This window comes from Salvelinus sp. IW2-2015, linkage group LG26, assembly GCF_002910315.2.
Source record: "Salvelinus sp. IW2-2015 linkage group LG26, ASM291031v2, whole genome shotgun sequence".
In the NCBI taxonomy this organism is placed as follows: domain Eukaryota; kingdom Metazoa; phylum Chordata; class Actinopteri; order Salmoniformes; family Salmonidae; genus Salvelinus; species Salvelinus sp. IW2-2015.
The window spans coordinates 8,337,917-8,356,552 of NC_036866.1; the positions used below are offsets into that span (position 1 = coordinate 8,337,917).

An 18,636-nucleotide genomic window follows, 5' to 3' on the forward strand; every position below is an offset into this window, starting at 1 on the left:
CGTTTGATTTTGATAATGCTATATGTAGTTTTGGTTGCAGTGCTTAATTTTGCAGCATATGAGGTATTTTGCAGTTTGGGTGTGGTTTTGTGAATTGTGTTAAGTATTTTGATAAAACCAGCCTAGTTTGCAAAATTGTGTTTTAGCAATTGGGAAAAACTGTAATTCAAATGGTTATCAGTATCAAAACGCAGTTTCCCTTTGCAATACGTAACATACTAGCGTAGCGTCATAGCCATTTCATATTCTTTGCAACCACAACCTGACTCATATCTACAATGTTGTAAATTGCACAAATTGCAAGAATGTTTGCAAATATGGGTTGAAATAATCTTCGATTGAGRATATGGGGTTGAGCGAGTAATATTTTCAGCTCCTCTGATAGGTCAGCAGCCATGAAACCGAGCCTTCAATTGGCTGTATTTTTTGGCCCGCCATTGGCACATGGAAACAGCGCCACAATTAATTTACWTTAGATTTATCACAAGGACTGTTTGTGTTTTGTGTTCAGCAACGTGGAAAGTGATTCATTAAATACGACGTTAGTTTTTTTTTGCTATCAATTGAAGTTAAATATTAGCGAAAATAGATTGATACATTGTGGATTTACCGCGAATATGGCCGCTCTGACATTGCGGAGGAAGTCTTGAAACCACTGCTCGAGGACAGTTCTCACAACATTTCAGCCAGCCAACACGACTCCGTGCCACGCAAACCGAAATGATAACTAACGCGTTAGCTGCCTGGCTTGCTATTTAGCTAMRTAGCTAACTAACTATCTGATAAGCTAGCTACGTTTGGTGAAGAAGATTACTGTCTGTGCTATGTGGTCATAACTAGGGCTGACTAATAGGTAAGAATGGGTGTGTGAGCTAACGTTATGTAGGTTTGCTAGCTATGCCATTTTCTAAGCTTTCCAGATGGCCAACGTCTTCTAACTAGTTTATGTTAAGTATCTAACGTCACCTTGCCATCTAGTTTGTCTTTTAGTGTAAGTGAATTACTTGCACATTTGTATCTTGTGGCATGTGTAACAGTATAACTTTATTGATGTGTGCAGAGGGTCCCTGGTTCGCGCCCGTGTCGGGGCGAGGGGACGGTCTAAAGTTATACTGTTACATTGATGCTGTTGACCCGGATCACTGGTTGCCGTGGCTTTTGTGGAGCGATAGGTAACGACGCTTCGTGGGTGACTGTTGTTGATGTGTGCAGAGGGTCCCTGGTTCGCGCCCGTGGTCGGGGCGAGGGGACGTACTAAAGTTATACTGTTACACATGCACACACATATTTTGACTAATAAGATGTAAAAGTTAGCTAGTTGTTGACAGAGACACTTCACTTTACCCGTCCTCACCACAGAAATGAGTGTTCAAGTGAATTTGAAAGGATAGTCATCTCACGTCCTGGCCAATGTTTACAAACCAGAGAATCTGAAAATGACAACAAGGTATGTACTTGCTTTCTTCCTTTATACATATAAGCTCTGGTACATGTGTAATTTGTTTTTTAATAATTCTAATACAATAACTATAACAGTTCCCACGGAAAGTTTGTCTGACACTAGTATTTGATGATGTTAACCATACCACAGGTCATCAGAGAACGCTCTTGCTGCCATCACCTTCCCCAAATCCAAATTGTCCTTATGGGACACCACACCTAATGGGGATGTGATTAGCCTCCACCTATCCTATTACAGGTAGTCTACTGTTTTCTTTTTTGACCGTGACTACTTAGGATGCATCTCAGTAGTCCACGGTGGCTTTCTCATCTCCTTCCCTTGGTCTGTACTGATTTGAAATACTTGGCCAGTGTAAGCAATATGCTGGCTTACTTGCAGCTGCTTAATTCTCTCAAATCAGTTCAGTTGAATGAAAGGAGACAAGGAWGCCACATTCTTTTGAAATACACCCTGTGATTGTAATTAGATCACYTGCTGCCTTGTGCTTAAAAACCTGTTTTCTATTGAACAGAAATCCCAGACTACTTCTGGTGGAGAAAGTTCTTCGTTTGGCCCACCGGCATTCCCGAGAGAATAACAAGCCCCAGTTCAGCTGTTACTTGTTGGGGACTATTGCTGTGGATTCTGGTGAGATTACCATAGGCATTATCACAGAAATATTCATAGTTTAAGAGAACTTGTCACTATTTTTTAGATGAAAAATAATTATGATAATGATGGATTGAGTACATATGTTACAGCTTGCTTTCAAATGGACAAATCTTAGCTTAAGTGCTTTTATTTTGAAAATTCCCCCTGTCCCTTCCCTTGATTAATGTGAACTCCCATCTCTCTCTCCTCTCTTCTTTCAAGATGAAGAGGGTGTGACTTTGACTTTGGACCGGTTCGACCTGGGCCGGGAGCAACCCGGCTCCTCTGAAAAGGTCCCCACTGCCCTGATGCCCGGGGACCTCCTGGTGCTGTGCGTGTTTGGAACCCGGGGGGTTGCTGCCACAGACACCATGGTTCACTCTGCAGAAGAGTTCCACATCTCTTTCAAGGTAACATTAATGTGTAAACGTCTGCACTGAAAGTAAATGTCCTTTGTTATATTTGAATACAATTAATGCTTGTCAAGTTCTGTAGGCTTTATGCTTACTGGCAATAACTATACAACATATTCTTACACAATGCTGTTATTCCTACTGGAATTTACATTAATCCGAACTGCACCTTGTCAAACTCAACCCACCCTCTAACTGCCTATCGAAGTAACCCACCTTTTCTGTTGCCCGGGTAACAGAAGGAGCATACTCCCTCCACCCCGGGCTTGGCAGTTACTGCAACCTGTCAGCAACAGGTGTTGCTAATCACTGAACTGCCTATTGTCAAAGTATTTTTTTMGGCTTGCTAATTCTAAACTGGGCTTTTTACCCTGTCTAATTTCCTGATTTGTTTTGCGAGAAAATAAGCAGCCCCCATCCCCTCTTAAATGAAACACTGTTTCATTTACTGAAGTAAAGCAGAATTTTTATWTTTTTWAATTTAWTTTTTAKATTTATTTACATTTTCATCGCAATTGTCATGTTTGCACAACTTCTCACCCCTCTCTCCCTACCTGTTCAGATGCTCCAGCACTGCTGCAGCACCCGGGAGTCCCTGGACCTGTCCAAGCTGCTGGTCCTGCGAGCACACCTTGGCTGCTCCCAGCAAACAGACAGCCTGGGCTTCTGCCTGCGCTGGGCCGCCGTCACCCCTGGTAACACACTGGACGCTGTGCCCATTCGGCCCGTGCTCATCATCCCCACAGCCTTGGCCAGGAACCTGAGTGGACCGACCAGCCTCACCCAGCCGCTACACAGCAGCGCTAGCCACAAACGAGGGTAAGGACATAGGCCAATAACGGGATGCATTAAGGTTAGAATGCTTGACTTTGAGCAGACTAAGAGCTTTTCGCAGTATTATCAGAAAATGGATGCCCCCGTTTCACTTCTTCTCTATTCTGTTCAGCTTTCTGACCATGGATCAAAGCAGGAAACTGCTCCTAATACTGGAGTCTGACCCACAGGCCAAAACTCTACCACTGGTGGGACTGTGAGTATGCCCACCATCTACTTTATTGACATARTTTTTGRCCAGCTTGTTATTATTTTGGATGTGTGTAAATCCCCCTCCATTCATTAGAGATAATCTCAARCACAAAGGATTTGTCCTTATTGGGTTCATTTAGTCAAGCTGTTTGTGTGTGTGTGAGCCAACGCAGGAGTGTACAGTTTGATTGATGTGGTTACTGTTTATCTGTGGCAGATGGCTGAGTGGGGTCAACCACATCTCCAACCCCCAGGTGTGGGCGTGGTGTTTGAGGTACCTGTTCAGCTCCTCCCTCCAGGACAAGTGAGTGGGGATGCCCATCTGTTCACACTGACTGTCATGTCCCAGTTGGCCTGGCTCTAGTGCTGTATGTGTTGTTGATATTGTCACATGTTCAAAAACACTTTTTATAAACATAAGATAAGGACAAATCAGTAAGGAAATAATGTGTTAGTATAGAAACTACATATTCTAGGCGTCTTATAAAGGTGGTGGGTTGATGTTTGGGGAAAGCACCAAAATAATTGTAACAGGAGACGCGGTGTGTTTGCTGTTCGGGTAGTCTGGATTTGTGTTTAGGCAGCTCCGTGTCTGACTTTTTGTATCGTTCAGTGTTCCACAACGTTTGCCTTATACTGAACATACCCCTGGTTTGTCGTTACAGGGTGACGTCAGAGGGCGGTGCGTTCCTGGTGGTGCTGTACTCGCTGACCCACAGGGAGCCAGAGTTCTACCAGGTCCAGCKCTGCAGTGGTCAGCAGCAGGACATGACCTTCCAACTGCTCACTAGCACCGAGTCACTCACCTTCTACAAGGTAGGCACAGGTATTCCTGAACCGTGCTGGCTTGGACATTTCCCTTTCAGGTTGTCCCCTCCAGCAACTATCTATGGTGGATATGTTTACCATCTCAGTACAGCTTGGTTTGGCTCAGCTCAGTAGTATGAAAAGCCCTCTAGTGCCCTTTACCCACTATTACAACAGATATGGTGGTAAATCCATGTGAATATATGACACTTATCTTTTGATCCTTGTCTGTACAGAATGTGGAGGTGTCTGAGGGCCATACTCTGCAGTTTGAGCTCAGTGCTGAGAGCCAGAACACAGAGGCTGAGTTCTTCAGGGAACTGGTGTCCCGTGCCTCCTTCACAAGGTATACATACACAAGCTTTTCTCTCAAACTTCTSTATTAACATGGTTTTCCTAGTGGTCAAGGTGATTAGGGCCATCTCACTCTGAGTGGTGGCTGTTTGGATCACAAGAAAATCATTAGTCATAAATGTTATTGAATAGTAACTGAACTCATGAGAAAGATACTCTTACAGAATTGTATGACTTCATAGGAGTTCAGTGAGGTAGACTGATTACAAAAGGCTTTATCAAGACAGTGGGCTCGACAGTGCCTGTCTGTCTTTTCTCCGTCAGCCCTGCGGTAGTGGCAGCCTCTCCTCAGAACAGACTGTCTATCAACGACCATGACTCTGGAGTAGAGGACGAGGACCTCTCCCCCAGGCCCTCCCCAAACCCCCACCCTCTCACCCAGCAGGTCAGTTCTGTCTCTCTCTTTTGACTCGTATCACCTATTTGTTGATATGAACTCTGTTCTAAAAYACATGCTCCATATTGTTTCAGACCAAGCGGGTCCACCATTCTGTGCCGGAGCTCTCCCTGGTGATGGACGGCAGCTTCCTTGATGGAAAGACCATGGGCCCCCCTCATCCTCCCCCCTCAGCTCTGCTGCCCAGAGGTGGTTGCCCCCCCTCCCACCAGCTCCACCCTGGGGCGACCAGACGCCCAGGCCAGGGGCCCACCACACTCAGTGGTCCCCCACCCATCAGAAGGCCCCTGACCCCCGCCATGGACACTCATGGTAAGGGCAGCAGAGGATTCCTATTCACCCCTGGGCAGCAGCCACCACCACTCCCGCCCCCTTCCTCTGGCAGGAAATCAACCCCTCCACAGTTCGGGAAGACGTCCGCCTCTTCCTCCTCCTCATCTTCCTCCTCTTCTCCAAAGACAGGCTTCTCTCCTAATGGATCAGTCCACCAGGCCAGGCAGTTCCACCAAGCACCAGGTCCCCTCTCTCACAAGTGGGCCTCCCCCGTCGGAGCCCCTCCACACCAGAGCCCCGGTCACCCCTCAGCCCCCATGCCCACTCACCAACAGCCCGCTGTCCATCTCAAACACTTCCACAGCACCCACAACATGAACCAGCCTTGTGGGTGCTGCTCCTTCAACCCACATGACCATGTTACCCCCCTGTACCACCCCAACTACTGGCAGGGAGCTTCAGGTACCCACAACAGCCCAGTTAMGCACTTCTGTTCCAACTCCGATGGTAACCCCCCCACCTCTCACATTTCCCCTTCCCACCAAACACACCCTCACCACAGCCCATTGTGCCACCCCGGGGGCCCACACTTACACCATTTCACCGCCCAGGGGCCCTGCTTGGAGCGGCCGGCCCCTGTCTGTCAGAACCAGTGTTGCCAGGCCCAGTCGGCAAAGTCTCTCTTCCCCCTGGATGGGCCCATGGGCCTCCTGCCCTCTGACGCCTACAGAATCCTGGTGGACCAAGACCGGCAGCTCAACTTACTGCAGGCACAGGTCAGGCTCTCTACGGTGTCGTTTGTGGTTGACACTGTACCAATCTTGCAGCTTTAGAGAACAACTTTTCAACCTTTCTTACCATTGGACTTTCCWATCCTGATGTACCAATTATTTCAGATCCAGAAGCTACTGGCGGCTCAGGGGAAAGGGGGGAGCAGCTCRTCTCCATCCACTGAGCTGGCAGCCATGCAGCCACAGATCTCCCCAGGACAACACACCAGGAGGAATGCCAGCATTGCTGTAGGAACAGGTACTGGACTCATCACTGGTTTCAGCAATCTCACACGTGGTTCATTTGAGAGTATTTCCCTGACTACATGGGGAAAGGTTTGCTGCATAGAACTATAAACTGCACTCTCTGCAAGTCACTGGATTAGAATGGCTGCTAACTGCCTAGACATTTAGCTACTCAACTCTTAATGTATCTCTCCTTTATGTGTAGGTGCCAGTTTGTTCTGGGGAAACCCCATCGATGCCCCCGCTTGCGATGAGSACGAGCGCCAACAGCCAGAGTGGCACACGGACAGGGGGCTTGGCYCCCCCGATGGCAGCAGGTCCTCCTCTGGTCGGAGTTCTGGCAGTGCCAGCCTCACCCACAGCAGGCACATGAATTGCACGGAAGAAGAGTGTGGGGGCAGTGAGGGACATGTGAAAGGCACACCCTTCAACCAGTCAATGCACCAGAGGTAAGATAGAARGGTTGGCTGCATTCCAAACGGAATYCTTGTTTCCTGCCATCGGCCCTGGCTGATCCACCCTTATTTTGAATTGACTGGAAGGGTGCATGCAAGAAAGTAATGTCGTAGTTGGCCACCTAGAACTCTGAAAGGTTAAAGGGGKAATCTGCTGTTAAAACAATAACAATGTTATTGTGTGTGTAGTGAAATGCTTATGSTTCTAGATCCAACAGTGCAGCAGTATCTAACAGGTAATATCTAACAATTTCACAACAAAACTTAATATCTAACAAATTCCACAACAACCTCATACACACAATCTYGTAAAGGAATGGGATAAGAATATATAAGTATAAAATATATGGTTGAGCAGTGACAGCGGCTAAGATGCAATAGATAGTGAAGGATACAGTATACATTATATACYTAATAAGATGATGAATGCAAGATATATGTAAACATTCATAAAGTTATTAAAGTGGCCAATGATATCAAGTCTGTAGGTAGGCAGCCACCTCTCTGTGCTAGTGGTGGCTGTTTTAACATTCTGATGGCCTTGAGATAGAAGCTGTTTTTCAATCTCTGTCCCAGCTTTGATGCACCTGTACTGACCTCGCCTTCTGGATGGAAGCGGGGTGAACAGGCAGTGGCTTGTGTGGTTATTGTCCTTGATGATCTTTTTGTTCTTCCTGTGACATGGTGATGTTGGTGTCCTGGAGGGCAGGTAGTTTGCCCCTATGGATGCGTTGTGCAGACCGCACCACCCTCTGGAGAGCCCTGCGGTTGTGGGCAGTGCAGTTGCCGTACAGGCGGTGATACAGCCCGACAGGATGCTCTCAATTGTTCACCTTTAAAAGGGTTTTCAGAGGGTTGAGGGTTGAGAGTTTTCGATGCACAACGCATCCATTTTCAACCTCCGCTGTTGCGCCTTCTTCACCACACAGTCTGTGTGCGTGGACCATTTCAGTTTGTCAGTGATACGTACTCCGAGGAACTTAAAACTTTCCACCTTCTCCACTGCTGTCCTGTCGATGTGGATAGGGGGGMMSRRCCRTRMSRMMTTRCRMYAYMRCSKSYWRKWRRRRTTTTGTTTTGCTGACATTGAGTGAGAGGTTGTTTTCCTGACACCATACTCAGAGTGCCCTCASCRRKRKSSMYMYYGSTATCTCGTCGTTGTTGGTAATCAAGCCCACTCCTGTTGTCGTCTGCAAACTTGATGATTGAGTTGGAGGCGTGCATGGCCACMCAGTCGTGGGTGAACAGGGAGTACAGGAGGGGGCTGAACACGCACCCTTGTGGGSCRCCAGTGTGAGGATCAGCAGAGTGGAGATGTTGTTTCCTACCTTCACCACCTGGGGGTGGCCCMTCAGGAAGTCCAGGACCCAGTTGCACAGGGRGCGGTCAAGACCCAGGGTCTCAAGCTTAATGATGAGTTTGGAGGGTACTATGTTGTTGAATGCTGAGCTGTAGTCAATGAACAGCATTTTTACATAGGTATTTGTCTTGTCCAGYTGGGATAGGGCAGTGTGATGGRGATTGTATTGTCTATGGGCCTATTGGGACGATAAGTACATTTGAAATGTGTCTAGGGTGACAGGTAAGGTGGAGGTGATATGATCCTTSACTAGTCTCTCAAAGCACCATGATGCCAAATGAGTGCTASGGGGTGATAGTCATTTAGTTWAGTTACCTTAGCTTTCTTGGGAACAGGAACAATGGTGGCCATCTTGAAGCATGTATGGACTGCAGACTGGGATAGGGATTGATTGAATATGTCCGTAAACACACCAGCCAACTGGTCTGCGCATGCTCTGAGGACYCTGCTAGGGATGCTATCTGGGCCGGCAGCCTTGCGATGTTTAACACGTTTAAATGTTTTGCTCACTTCGGAGATGGAGAACCCACWGTCTTTGGTAGCGGYCCGCGTCGACGGCACTGTATTGTCCTCAAAGCGCGCAAAGAAGTTGTTTAATTTGTCTMGAAGCAAGACGTTGATGTCCACGACGGGGCTGATTTTCTTACTSTACTCCGTGATTGTCTGTAGACCCAGCCACATACGTCTCGTGTTTGAGCCYTTGAATTGCGACTCCACTTTGTCTCTACTGATGCTTTGCTTGTTTGATTGCCTTARGGAGGGAATAACTACACTGCTTGTATTCGGCCATATTTCCGTTCGCCTTGCCAAGATTTAAATGRGGTTGTACGTGCTTTCAGTTTTGCCTGAATGCTGCCATCAWTCCACAGTTTCTYGTTAGGGATGGTTTTAATAGTCACAGTGGGTACAACATCTTCTGTACACTTCCTTATAAACTCGCTCCCCATGTCAGCGTATACGTCAATGTTATTATCTYAGGCTACCCGGAACATATCCCAGTCCATGTAATCGAAGCAATCTTGAAGCGTGGAATCCAATTGGTCAGACCAGCGTTGTATAGGCCTATGCACGGGTGCTTCCTGTTTTAGTTTCTGCCTATAGGAGGGAGCAACAAGATGGAGTCATGGTCAGATTTTCCAAAAGGAGGGTGGGGGGAGGGCCTTGTATGCATCACGGAAGTTAGATTAGCAATGGTCGAGCGTGTTGCTCGTGTACGGCAATCGATATGCTGKTAGAATTTAGGTTYCCTTGTTCTKAAATTAGCTTTGTTAAAATCCCCAGCTACAATAAATGCAMCCTCAGGATKTATGGTTTCCAGTTTGCATAAAGTCCAGTGAAGTTCCTGGATGGCCTTCTTGGTATCSACTTGCGGGGGGTTATACACTGCTGTGACGATAACCGAGGAGATTTCTCTTGGGAGATAATATGGTCGGCATTTGATTGTGAGGAATTCTAGATCAGGTGAACAAAAGGACTTGAGTTCCTGTATGTTGTTACAATTACACCATGAGTTGTTAATTATGAAACGTACACCCCCACCCTTCTTCTTACCGGAGAGATGTTTATTCCTGTCGGCGCGATGCACTGAWAATCCCATTGGCTGTATGGACTCCGACAGCATATCCCCAGCTAGCCATGTTTCCATGAAACGGCATATGTTACAATCCCGGATATCTCTTTGGAAAGAAACTCTTTCCCTGAAWTTGTCGACTTTGTTAACTAGGGACTGGACATTAGCGAGTAAAATACTCGGGAGTGGTGGGTGGTGTGTGCGCATCCGAAGCCTCACTAGAAGACCGCTCCMGCACRCTCTCCTCCAGCGGCGTTGTTTTGGGTCGGCCTCTGGAATCAGTTCAAATGCCCTGGGAGGTGCAGACAAAGGATCCGCTTTGAGAAAGTCGTATTCCTGGTCGTTGTGCTGGTAAGTTGACGTCTCTCTGATATCCAATGGTTATTCCCGGTTGTAGGTAACAACGCTTAAGGTTTTCTTGGCTAGCAATGTAAGAAATAATACATAAATAATGAAATACTAAACATTTTCCAAAGGACTAGAAGCAAAGCTGCCATCTCTATCGGCACCATCTTGAATTTGGGTTCTGATGGGGTATGACAATTGAACTAAGCTCATGGGGCATTTTTAAGTTATATTGTGCAATAATTTATAGCTATATCATTAATTTAAGTCCCAAAAATTGATGTAGCAAGCACAGATTTCCCCTTTAAGCAGTTTACATAAATTCTTCCCATTATTTCACAATGGTGAGTCGTCAATGGTTGAACGAAATAGACCAAGTTTTCAATCTAAAATCCAGCCACGAGAACGTGGGCAATATGTGGATGTCAGGGTGAGCCCTCACAATTGGTTTCAGAAGGGAGATCCCACCATCTGAACACTGGTGCCACCAATCGGCCATTTCAGTAAACTCTTTCTGTGTTATGAACAGCATGTGTTTTTGCGCGGTTGCTGCAGGATTCAGTCATCGTTTGGAGACGGTTCCTTCCAGAGCCCTGTGTTGGGGGAGAGTGCAAGCATGTACTACCAGTCCCAGTCTCCACAGAGGGACAGCACCAAGAGTCAGGAGCCCAGAGCAGTGGAGGATGATCAGAGGTTTTATCAAGACCTACTGGTGAGACTCGTTTAAAAAAATATTTTTTATAGGTACTTCATTTGCCCCATGTATGGAGAAAAACTAGGCTAGGAAAGGAAACCAAAAATAGTTATGAGCACGGCCCAGGTGATGWATTTGCCCCAGCTTTTATCCTGGTATACTTATTTCTGGATAGGCTTCAACAGAATCTAGTATTGCAGTGAAATGGTTAATATACAACGTGTTATGTGACCAACCTCCCTCCTGATCCCTSACTATTTGTCACTTTTTCCACTAAATGTATGAAAAGTGCTTATCAATGAATTAAGTTCTTCTTTCCTCCACAGGGCCAAGTGAACAGCCGTCTCCAGGGTACAGTGAACGAGGAGGGCGAAGATGAGGAGGAACAGGACAGACGGACCTCATACCCACGGCAGGAGAAACGCACCTTGTCCCTCTGTCAGTCCCAGKAGTCGTACCCTAGCCCTGTTCCCCTCTGCTCCCGTAGGCCGGAGCCCAGAGAGCAGCCGCCAGGAGGGAAGGATCAGGTGCTCCACGCCACACTGCGCCAGCTGCAGCAGCTAGGGGTCAATGTGGATCTAGACTCTGCCGACTCGGGGGGCAAGGTCACACGCAGCTCAATGGAGAGTGCCAGGTGTGAGCATCGAATTGTCATGTTTACTTCAGCTTCTTTGTACCTACAATATGTAGATCATAGATGCTATTACTGTTGCGAATAGTCTTATTCTCTCTCTCATTTTCATGTAAATCCAAAAAGTACTTGAAAATTAAATGCTTCAATTGGCATGCACTACAGCACATCTTAAAGAGTAATTATATAGGTTACATTACTTATGCAGAAGGTTTTCCTGTTAACTTTTCCCCAGTACCCTGGCCGGCATCAACCCAGAGGCAGTCATCAGCAGACTGACCTTCCTGGAGTCCACGGGAACCAGCATGCGGGGCCCCAGTGGCAGCGTGGACCTCAGCCTGGAGGCCAACGCCATCGCCCTCCGGTACCTCAGCGACCAGCAGCTCTCTAGACTTTCTGTGGGGGGAGGGCAACAGCCCCCTAGGGCCCTCCCTAGGTTCAGCCCCTACACACCGCTCTCAGAGTTGCCTGGAGCGGCGAAGAGCACTGTGGGACTCAGTTGTATCCTGTCTCCCAACAACATGTCCTTCGCCACCAGCAAGTACATGAGAAGGTACGGGCTTATAGAGGAGGGGAGTAGGAGTGAGGAGGACGACAGGGCCGAGGGGGAGCAGTTGGAGATGGGATATACCATACAGTTCCATGTTCAACYGGAACAAGTAGGGCAGGGAGAGAGGGAGCGCAAAGGTTTGGTTCTGAAAAACATCACCAATGAGTTGCCACATTCCAAACCTGTCCACCCGCAGGGGCCACACGCAGACTCTCAAAGCCAGCTACTCAGGCACTTGCGTCCTAAAATGCAGCTTTTGGCACGCGGCGCCAAACAACATTCGGACAAGGAGAATGGTGCAAAACGGCTGCCATCTTTAGGTGAAATACAAAGGGAGTGTCCTCAACCAGAGGGGTCGATGGGAAATTTCTTGAACCTGAGTAGACTTAGACAGCTGCCGAAACTCTTCTAAAGGACCACGGGAACTAATGCAAAGGAAACTCAAAATGACAAATGAAATGTATTGTCGAATCCATTGCGATTTGTCAGTGTGGTTGTGTTCTTAGTAAGATATTTTTAAATGCTTCCATACATTTGTTTACAGATTGTTTTGAATGCCTCTATTGGAATCTTCATGGTGCTCATTGATTGTAWTGTGTACATTTGTGTAGGACCACTGAAACAGAGGCTCTTACCAAGTCTCTTCACCACTGTGCTCTTTGTCTGTGCACAAAATGTACTTGTTGCCTTTCTACTACAACTATGTGGAAGAGGGTGTGGCGTCATGATGTATCTAGCTCTTTGTAAATGTTTATTTATAACAGTTTGGCCTCTTACTGATACCCYATCTCCTGGTAATTGGTGGACACCTACTTATAGTCAATGTTGGGATTTTTAAGTCTGATTACATGGTGAAACAGACTACCTTCATGCCTATTTTGTTGTACTTTTCAGTTTAATGTTGTAAATATTTTAAGTTTCTTTCATGTTGACTTGTATTTCTTGTGTGTGTTTACATGAAATGCTGGCTCCAGCATTATTTTTAATTTCTGAACTTGAACTTTCTATTTATGATTGCCTTAATAAATATGCACTATAATCATGTTTTTTTCCTTTACTTTTGTATTAATGGTAGTTTGTCTTTAATGAATATTTATTTTTTGTTCTATTTAGTTAGCTCACTACATTTCCCCTGAGGCCCACCCAAACCCAGTGTTCTAACCCTGCAGTAAAGACCCACCCCCTCTGACTGAGACTACCCACTGTCAACCTCGCCTCACTGCTTTGTGAAAAGGCTGCCATATCACACACAACTGGCCTATCTAGAATTAACAGAAGTACTAGTGATTTTAAATTTAATTCAGTTACTACAGATGTGTAAATGAGTGGCGCCGAGGTCTAAGGCATTGCAGTGCTAGAGGCGTAACTACAGACCCGCGTCATTGTAAATAAAAATCTGTTCTTAACGGACTTGCCTAGTTAAATTTAAAAATGAGAAGCACTCTTTCAGAGCCAATACGATCTCAAATTTGTTGCTCAGGGAAGTGGAACGTAAATGACAGGACAGCACAAACCATGGAAATAGACTAACCCAAGCTCTGTGTACAATCTGGTGAATGACAGATGTATTCACCCTAACCCCCACGTCACTGATTTCCTTTCTCCATCACCTCTGCATCCCAGAACTCTCACTTCCTGTTTCTCATCCTCTATTTTCTATTCTGTACATTTTGTATGTTAACTCTTTCAAATAGCCACTTCCTTTCAGTAAAACAGGTGCTGGACAGTAGTATTCCAGTACTGGATACAACATTGGAGGAATTAAATAAAAGGAATGCAGGAATACATCTTTATGAAGGAATTAAATAACTTTATTTTTACACACACACTTTTGAATCGTGAGGTGAAGATAATTGTTCGCCTAACAGCGTAGTGTCTTGTGTGGTTTCACCAGTTGTCATTTTAGAGACAGGTGGCCTCATCCAGTGCAGTGCTGTGCTCCCTGGTTATTTCCCACTTGGACTTGTCGAGCTGGTCCCCTGCGCCCTCCCAGAGGTCCCACAACTCCATAAACGGTGCCTCAGGCGCCACCATGAAGTCACAGGTCATCGGTGTGGGGTGGAGTCCYGGTACTGGTACAGGGCAGGGCTGAGGTGATTGGCTGGTGGTTGGCTAAGGCTGGCGTTGCACACTGCTGCCTCAGGCTTGTCAGGTTCTTCATAACTTCCAGACCACCAACCTCTTACCTGCTTTCTTCATTCTCAAAAAGGATCATGGGCTTTTCTGTCCAAAATGTTATTATTGGAACAAACAAGGTTTGTGCAGTAACAGTAAACATTCCAAGTCAGGTGACATTGATATGATAATGTATTTCTATGGTGACATCAAAGTTAATCAAATAATTAATCTCTGTTTTGATTGCATATTATTCCATTGAATTGACCCCAAAGGTGATACCCCACATCTGATGTGGTGGCATAATAGACATGACATTACTAGGTCAAAATTACTAGGTCATCCCACCTTTAAATCATTGGAATTTAATCATATATTCAATGTAAGTCCCCCTAGTCTGAGTACCAGTCTCTTTAGCTAACATTCCACTCCTTGCCACTCAATGATGTATATATAACCCTGGATAGCTGAAGCAATATTTTGGCCATGGAGAAGCTTTGAAGCCACTGGTCGGCCATATTGACACTCAGAAAAGCAGTCCTCCATAAGAATGAATGGAATTCTATAGTATTTAATTTAAATGTTTCAAGGAATAAATGACATGTAGTTAAGTATTTTTGTTGTTGTAGTGTGGACAGAAACATTAGTGCTRTSCAAAAATTATACTTTCAGGATTTAAAAAAAATGTATTTAAAAAATATGTTTAGCTCACATAATATAATTTAAAAGTATGCATAAAGGTGTCTGTAATAGAATAAACGTGGCAATATCAAATGTAGACTTTAGTAAATTCCTTTCTATAGTTTCCWAAATATTTTTTTACAATGGTGGGGGAGTGCCACGATGATGTGGCTTCAAAACAGCGCCCCCTGTCAGACATCTAGTGTGTATATATAGTGTATATATAAATCTCAGCAGATGGAAACCTAGTTGCAGGCAGGTTTTTTTTGGGGGTGCAATCATGCCCCCTACTGCTCACATATAGATAGATACGCGCACATGCATTAGTTAATTAAATAAAGGTTAAATAAAAACAAATTTCAAAAACATGCATGAGTCCTTAGTATATACTTAATTTCAAAATTCAAAAGGCACTCGCACATCTGAGCTATCTTTTTTGCAGGTGCATGGTAACAGTTGAATAAGATGAGAAAAAAGAAGGAACCCGCACACTGCTCTTGAGAATATCAAATCAAATTGTATTAGTCACATGCGCCAAATACAACAAGTGTAGACCTTACAGTGAAATCCTTACTTACGAGCCCCTAACCAACAATGCAGTTTAAAGAAATACGGATAGGAAAAAMAAATAAAAGTAACAAGTAATTAAAGAGCAGCAGTAAAATAACAATAGCGAGACTATATACAGGGGGGTACCGGTACAGAGTCAATGTGCGGGGGCACCAGTTAGTTGAGGTAATATGTACATGTAGGTAGAGTTATTAAAGTGATTATGCATAGATGATAACAACAGAGAGTAGCAGCGGTGTAAAAGAGGGGGAGGGGAGGGGGCAATGCAAATAGTCTGGGTAGCCATTTGGTTAGGTGTTCAGGAGTCTTATGGCTTGGATAGAAGCTGTTTAGAAGCCTTTTGGACCTAGACTTGGRGCTCCGGTACTGCTTTCTTTGCGGTAGCAGAGAGAACAGTCTATGACTTGGGCGGCTGGAGTCTTTGACAATTTTTAGGGCCTTCCTCTGACACCGCCTGGTATAGAGATCCTGGATGGCAGGAAGCTTGACCCCAGTGATGTACTGGGCCGTTCGCACTACCCTCTGTAGTGCCCTGCGGTCGGAGGCCGAGCAGTTGCCATACCAGGCAGTGATGCAACCAGTCAGGATGCTCTCGATGGTGTAGCTGTAGAACCTTTTGAGGATCTGAGGACCCATGCCAAATCTTTTCAGTCTCCTGAGGGGGAATAGGTTTTGTCGTGCCCTCTTCATGACTGTCTTTGTGTTTACTTGGACCATGATAGTTTGTTGGTGATGTGGACACCAAGGAACTTGAAGCTCTCAACCTGCTCCACTGTAGCCCCGTCGATGAGAATGGGAGCGCGCTCGGTCCTCTTTTTCCTATAGTCCACAATCATCTCCTTTGTCTCGATCACACTGAGGGAGAGGTTGTTGTCTTGGCACCACATGGCCAGGTCTCTGACCTCCTCCCTATAGGTTGTCTTGTCGTTGTCGGTGATAAGGCCTACCACTGTTGTGTCATCTGGAAACTTAATGATGATGTTGAAGTCGTGCCTGGACATGCAGTCATGGGTGAACAGGGAGTACAGGAGGGGACTGAGCACGCACCCCTGAGGGGCCCCTGTGTTGAGGATCAGCGTGGCGGATGTGTTGTRARCTACCCTTACCACCTGGGGGTGGCCCGTCAGGAAGTCCAGGATACAGTTGCAGAGAGAGGTGTTAAGTCCCAGGGTCCTTAGCTTATTGATGAGCTTTGAGGGCACTATGGTGTTGAATGCTGAGCTGTAGTCAATGAATAGTGTTGAGTTTATTAGAGATTGCATCAACTGTGGATTTTTTGGGGTGGTATGCAAATTGGAGTGGCTCTAGGGTTTCTGGGATAATTGTGTTGATGTGAGCCATGACCAGCCTTTTGCACTGTCTCTATGCACACTCAAAGGGCCCTATACACTCACACACACTGTCACTCCAACACACACATAAACACTCACTCCATCATTTTCTCACTCACACATAATATGCACATACATTTAGACTGACTCTACACTCCTGCACACCCACTCACATACAAGCTGCTGCTACTCTGTTTTTATATCCTAGTCCCCTTCCCCCTAATAATATTTACCCCATCACCCCAGGATCCCTGCACATGTTAATATAGTATTGGATCTGACTTTTGAAATATTTCCTGTATATAGTATACTTCCTTACTTACTTTATTGTGTATTTTTGTAGTAATACATTGTTAATGATTATTACATTGTTGGGTTTTGAGTTTGCAAGAAAGGCATTTCATTGTACTTGTTTATGTGACATTAAAACTTGAAACACAAGATAGTCACAACCACTACCCAGAAACAATCTGTAAGACGATGACAGCACCAACCAAAATCAATAGTGTAAAACTGTGAGGTATCAGAATGAAAATGGTAAAGGTAATGGTCTCTCTGTGTTCAATACACTAACCCTCAAAACAAAAATAACTTCTCAAACAGTAGGCCTCTAGTTTTGTGTGTGTGTGTGTGTGTGTGTGTTTCAATGGCAGGAGAGTAAAGTACCAGATCTTTGCAACTCAACATTAGGAAGGTTGACTAAGTGTGACAACAGTAGCAAACAAGTTCAATAAAAGTATACTTCATCAGATATGCCAGAGTGACTAATGTTGACCATGATCAATAGTAGTGTCAGATATGCTTACACATATTAGTACCAAGCAAAGAAATACCATCAAGCTCCACTGACTACTTGATGGACATTTCAAAGTGTCTCCCACCTCGAACTGCTGAGACCTTTTTAACGGCTACAAATAGTAACCATATAGCCATATAAAAAACCCACGATTATGTAACTTGGTAGTATTCTAATAATGTATGCTGATTAGTATAATAAGTAACTGCTGCTGCGTTTAGACAGGCAGCCAAATTCGGATATTTTGTTTGACCAATCAGTTCAGCTCTAAAAAAGAGCAGATGTGAAAAGATCTAATGTGATTGGTCAAAATACCAATTCGTGGGAAAAAGTGGGGAGTACATGGCAAAAACAACAAAAGCAACATGATTCAAATTATTTCAATGGTGTTATGTCTCTGGAGACTGGGAGTGGGATGGACTGACTATACATGGCTCTGCTAAGAACAAATTAGCGTACCGCATATTATGTACAATAAAAGTMAWATGCATGTGCTAATTAAAAAATTATGTAAATTAAAGTAAAGCAAACCAGCAAGCCTCTGGAGACTGGGAGTAGGATGGACTGACTATACATGGCTCTGCTAAAAACCAATTAGTGTACCGCATATTATGTACAATAKAAGTGATATGCATGTACTAATTTAAAAATTATGTAAATGAAAGTAAAGCAAACCAGCAAGCCTTTTCTTCTGAGAAATTGTATTATAGTAACCTGCCGATGTGTTGATATTTTTGTATGTCTTGCTTGCAGCTTTGCATAGTGTGCTGCTGTGACATACACAGCCTAGCTAAAAGCTAGCCACCTAGTTAGCTCATTACTGCCACTGCCAGGATCCAGCTACGTGGTCGACATGGCGACCGACAAAATACAACAATATTAGCTATCATAACAGCTGAAGGTTGATGGCATTTAATTGGAATTTGTAAGTATATGGTGGTGGTTCTACAAAAATTATAAATGGCTAGCTAACTAGATAWGGTCGGATTATGTTCGACATGTTTTATTTTTGCGACAAATGTACAGCTAACGTTTTCTAGCTAGCTGTTATGTTAGGTAGCTAACCATGCTAGCCGTCAAGTGTAGCTGGCTAGCTAGCTTTATAAAATAAAAATGTAGCTAGCTAACTAATTGTTTTTGTTTCTGATAACTAGCTAACG

The 18,636-nt window shown here is 44.9% G+C and overlaps 2 protein-coding genes across 5 annotated transcripts in view; both read left to right on the forward strand.

Annotated features, from left to right (window-relative positions):
* The first annotated feature begins 414 nt into the window (after positions 1 to 414).
* LOC111952773 (SCL-interrupting locus protein homolog) lies at positions 415 to 13,021 on the forward strand. The gene is made up of 17 exons (XM_023971676.2): positions 415 to 853; positions 1,360 to 1,447; positions 1,592 to 1,699; positions 1,974 to 2,089; positions 2,315 to 2,502; positions 3,068 to 3,324; positions 3,452 to 3,535; positions 3,749 to 3,835; positions 4,197 to 4,347; positions 4,575 to 4,684; positions 4,957 to 5,077; positions 5,164 to 6,138; positions 6,259 to 6,391; positions 6,584 to 6,827; positions 10,664 to 10,820; positions 11,129 to 11,436; positions 11,669 to 13,021. Exons 2-17 carry the CDS (start codon positions 1,437 to 1,439, stop codon positions 12,393 to 12,395), a joined length of 3,777 nt encoding a protein of 1,258 aa, XP_023827444.1. The 5' UTR covers positions 415 to 853; positions 1,360 to 1,436; the 3' UTR covers positions 12,396 to 13,021.
* Positions 13,022 to 18,163: 5,142 nt separating this feature from the next.
* LOC111952583 (roquin-1) overlaps positions 18,164 to 18,636 on the forward strand; it is a 34,507-nt gene continuing 34,034 nt past the window's right edge. For 2 of the 4 annotated variants that reach the window (XM_023971406.2, XM_070435083.1), the window contains exon 1: positions 18,166 to 18,401. The gene's annotated coding sequence lies outside the window, so the exon portion shown is untranslated. Of the gene's footprint in view, positions 18,402 to 18,636 lie in introns of all 4 variants that reach the window. The other 2 variants (XM_070435082.1, XM_023971407.2) reach the window with 2 other exon arrangements.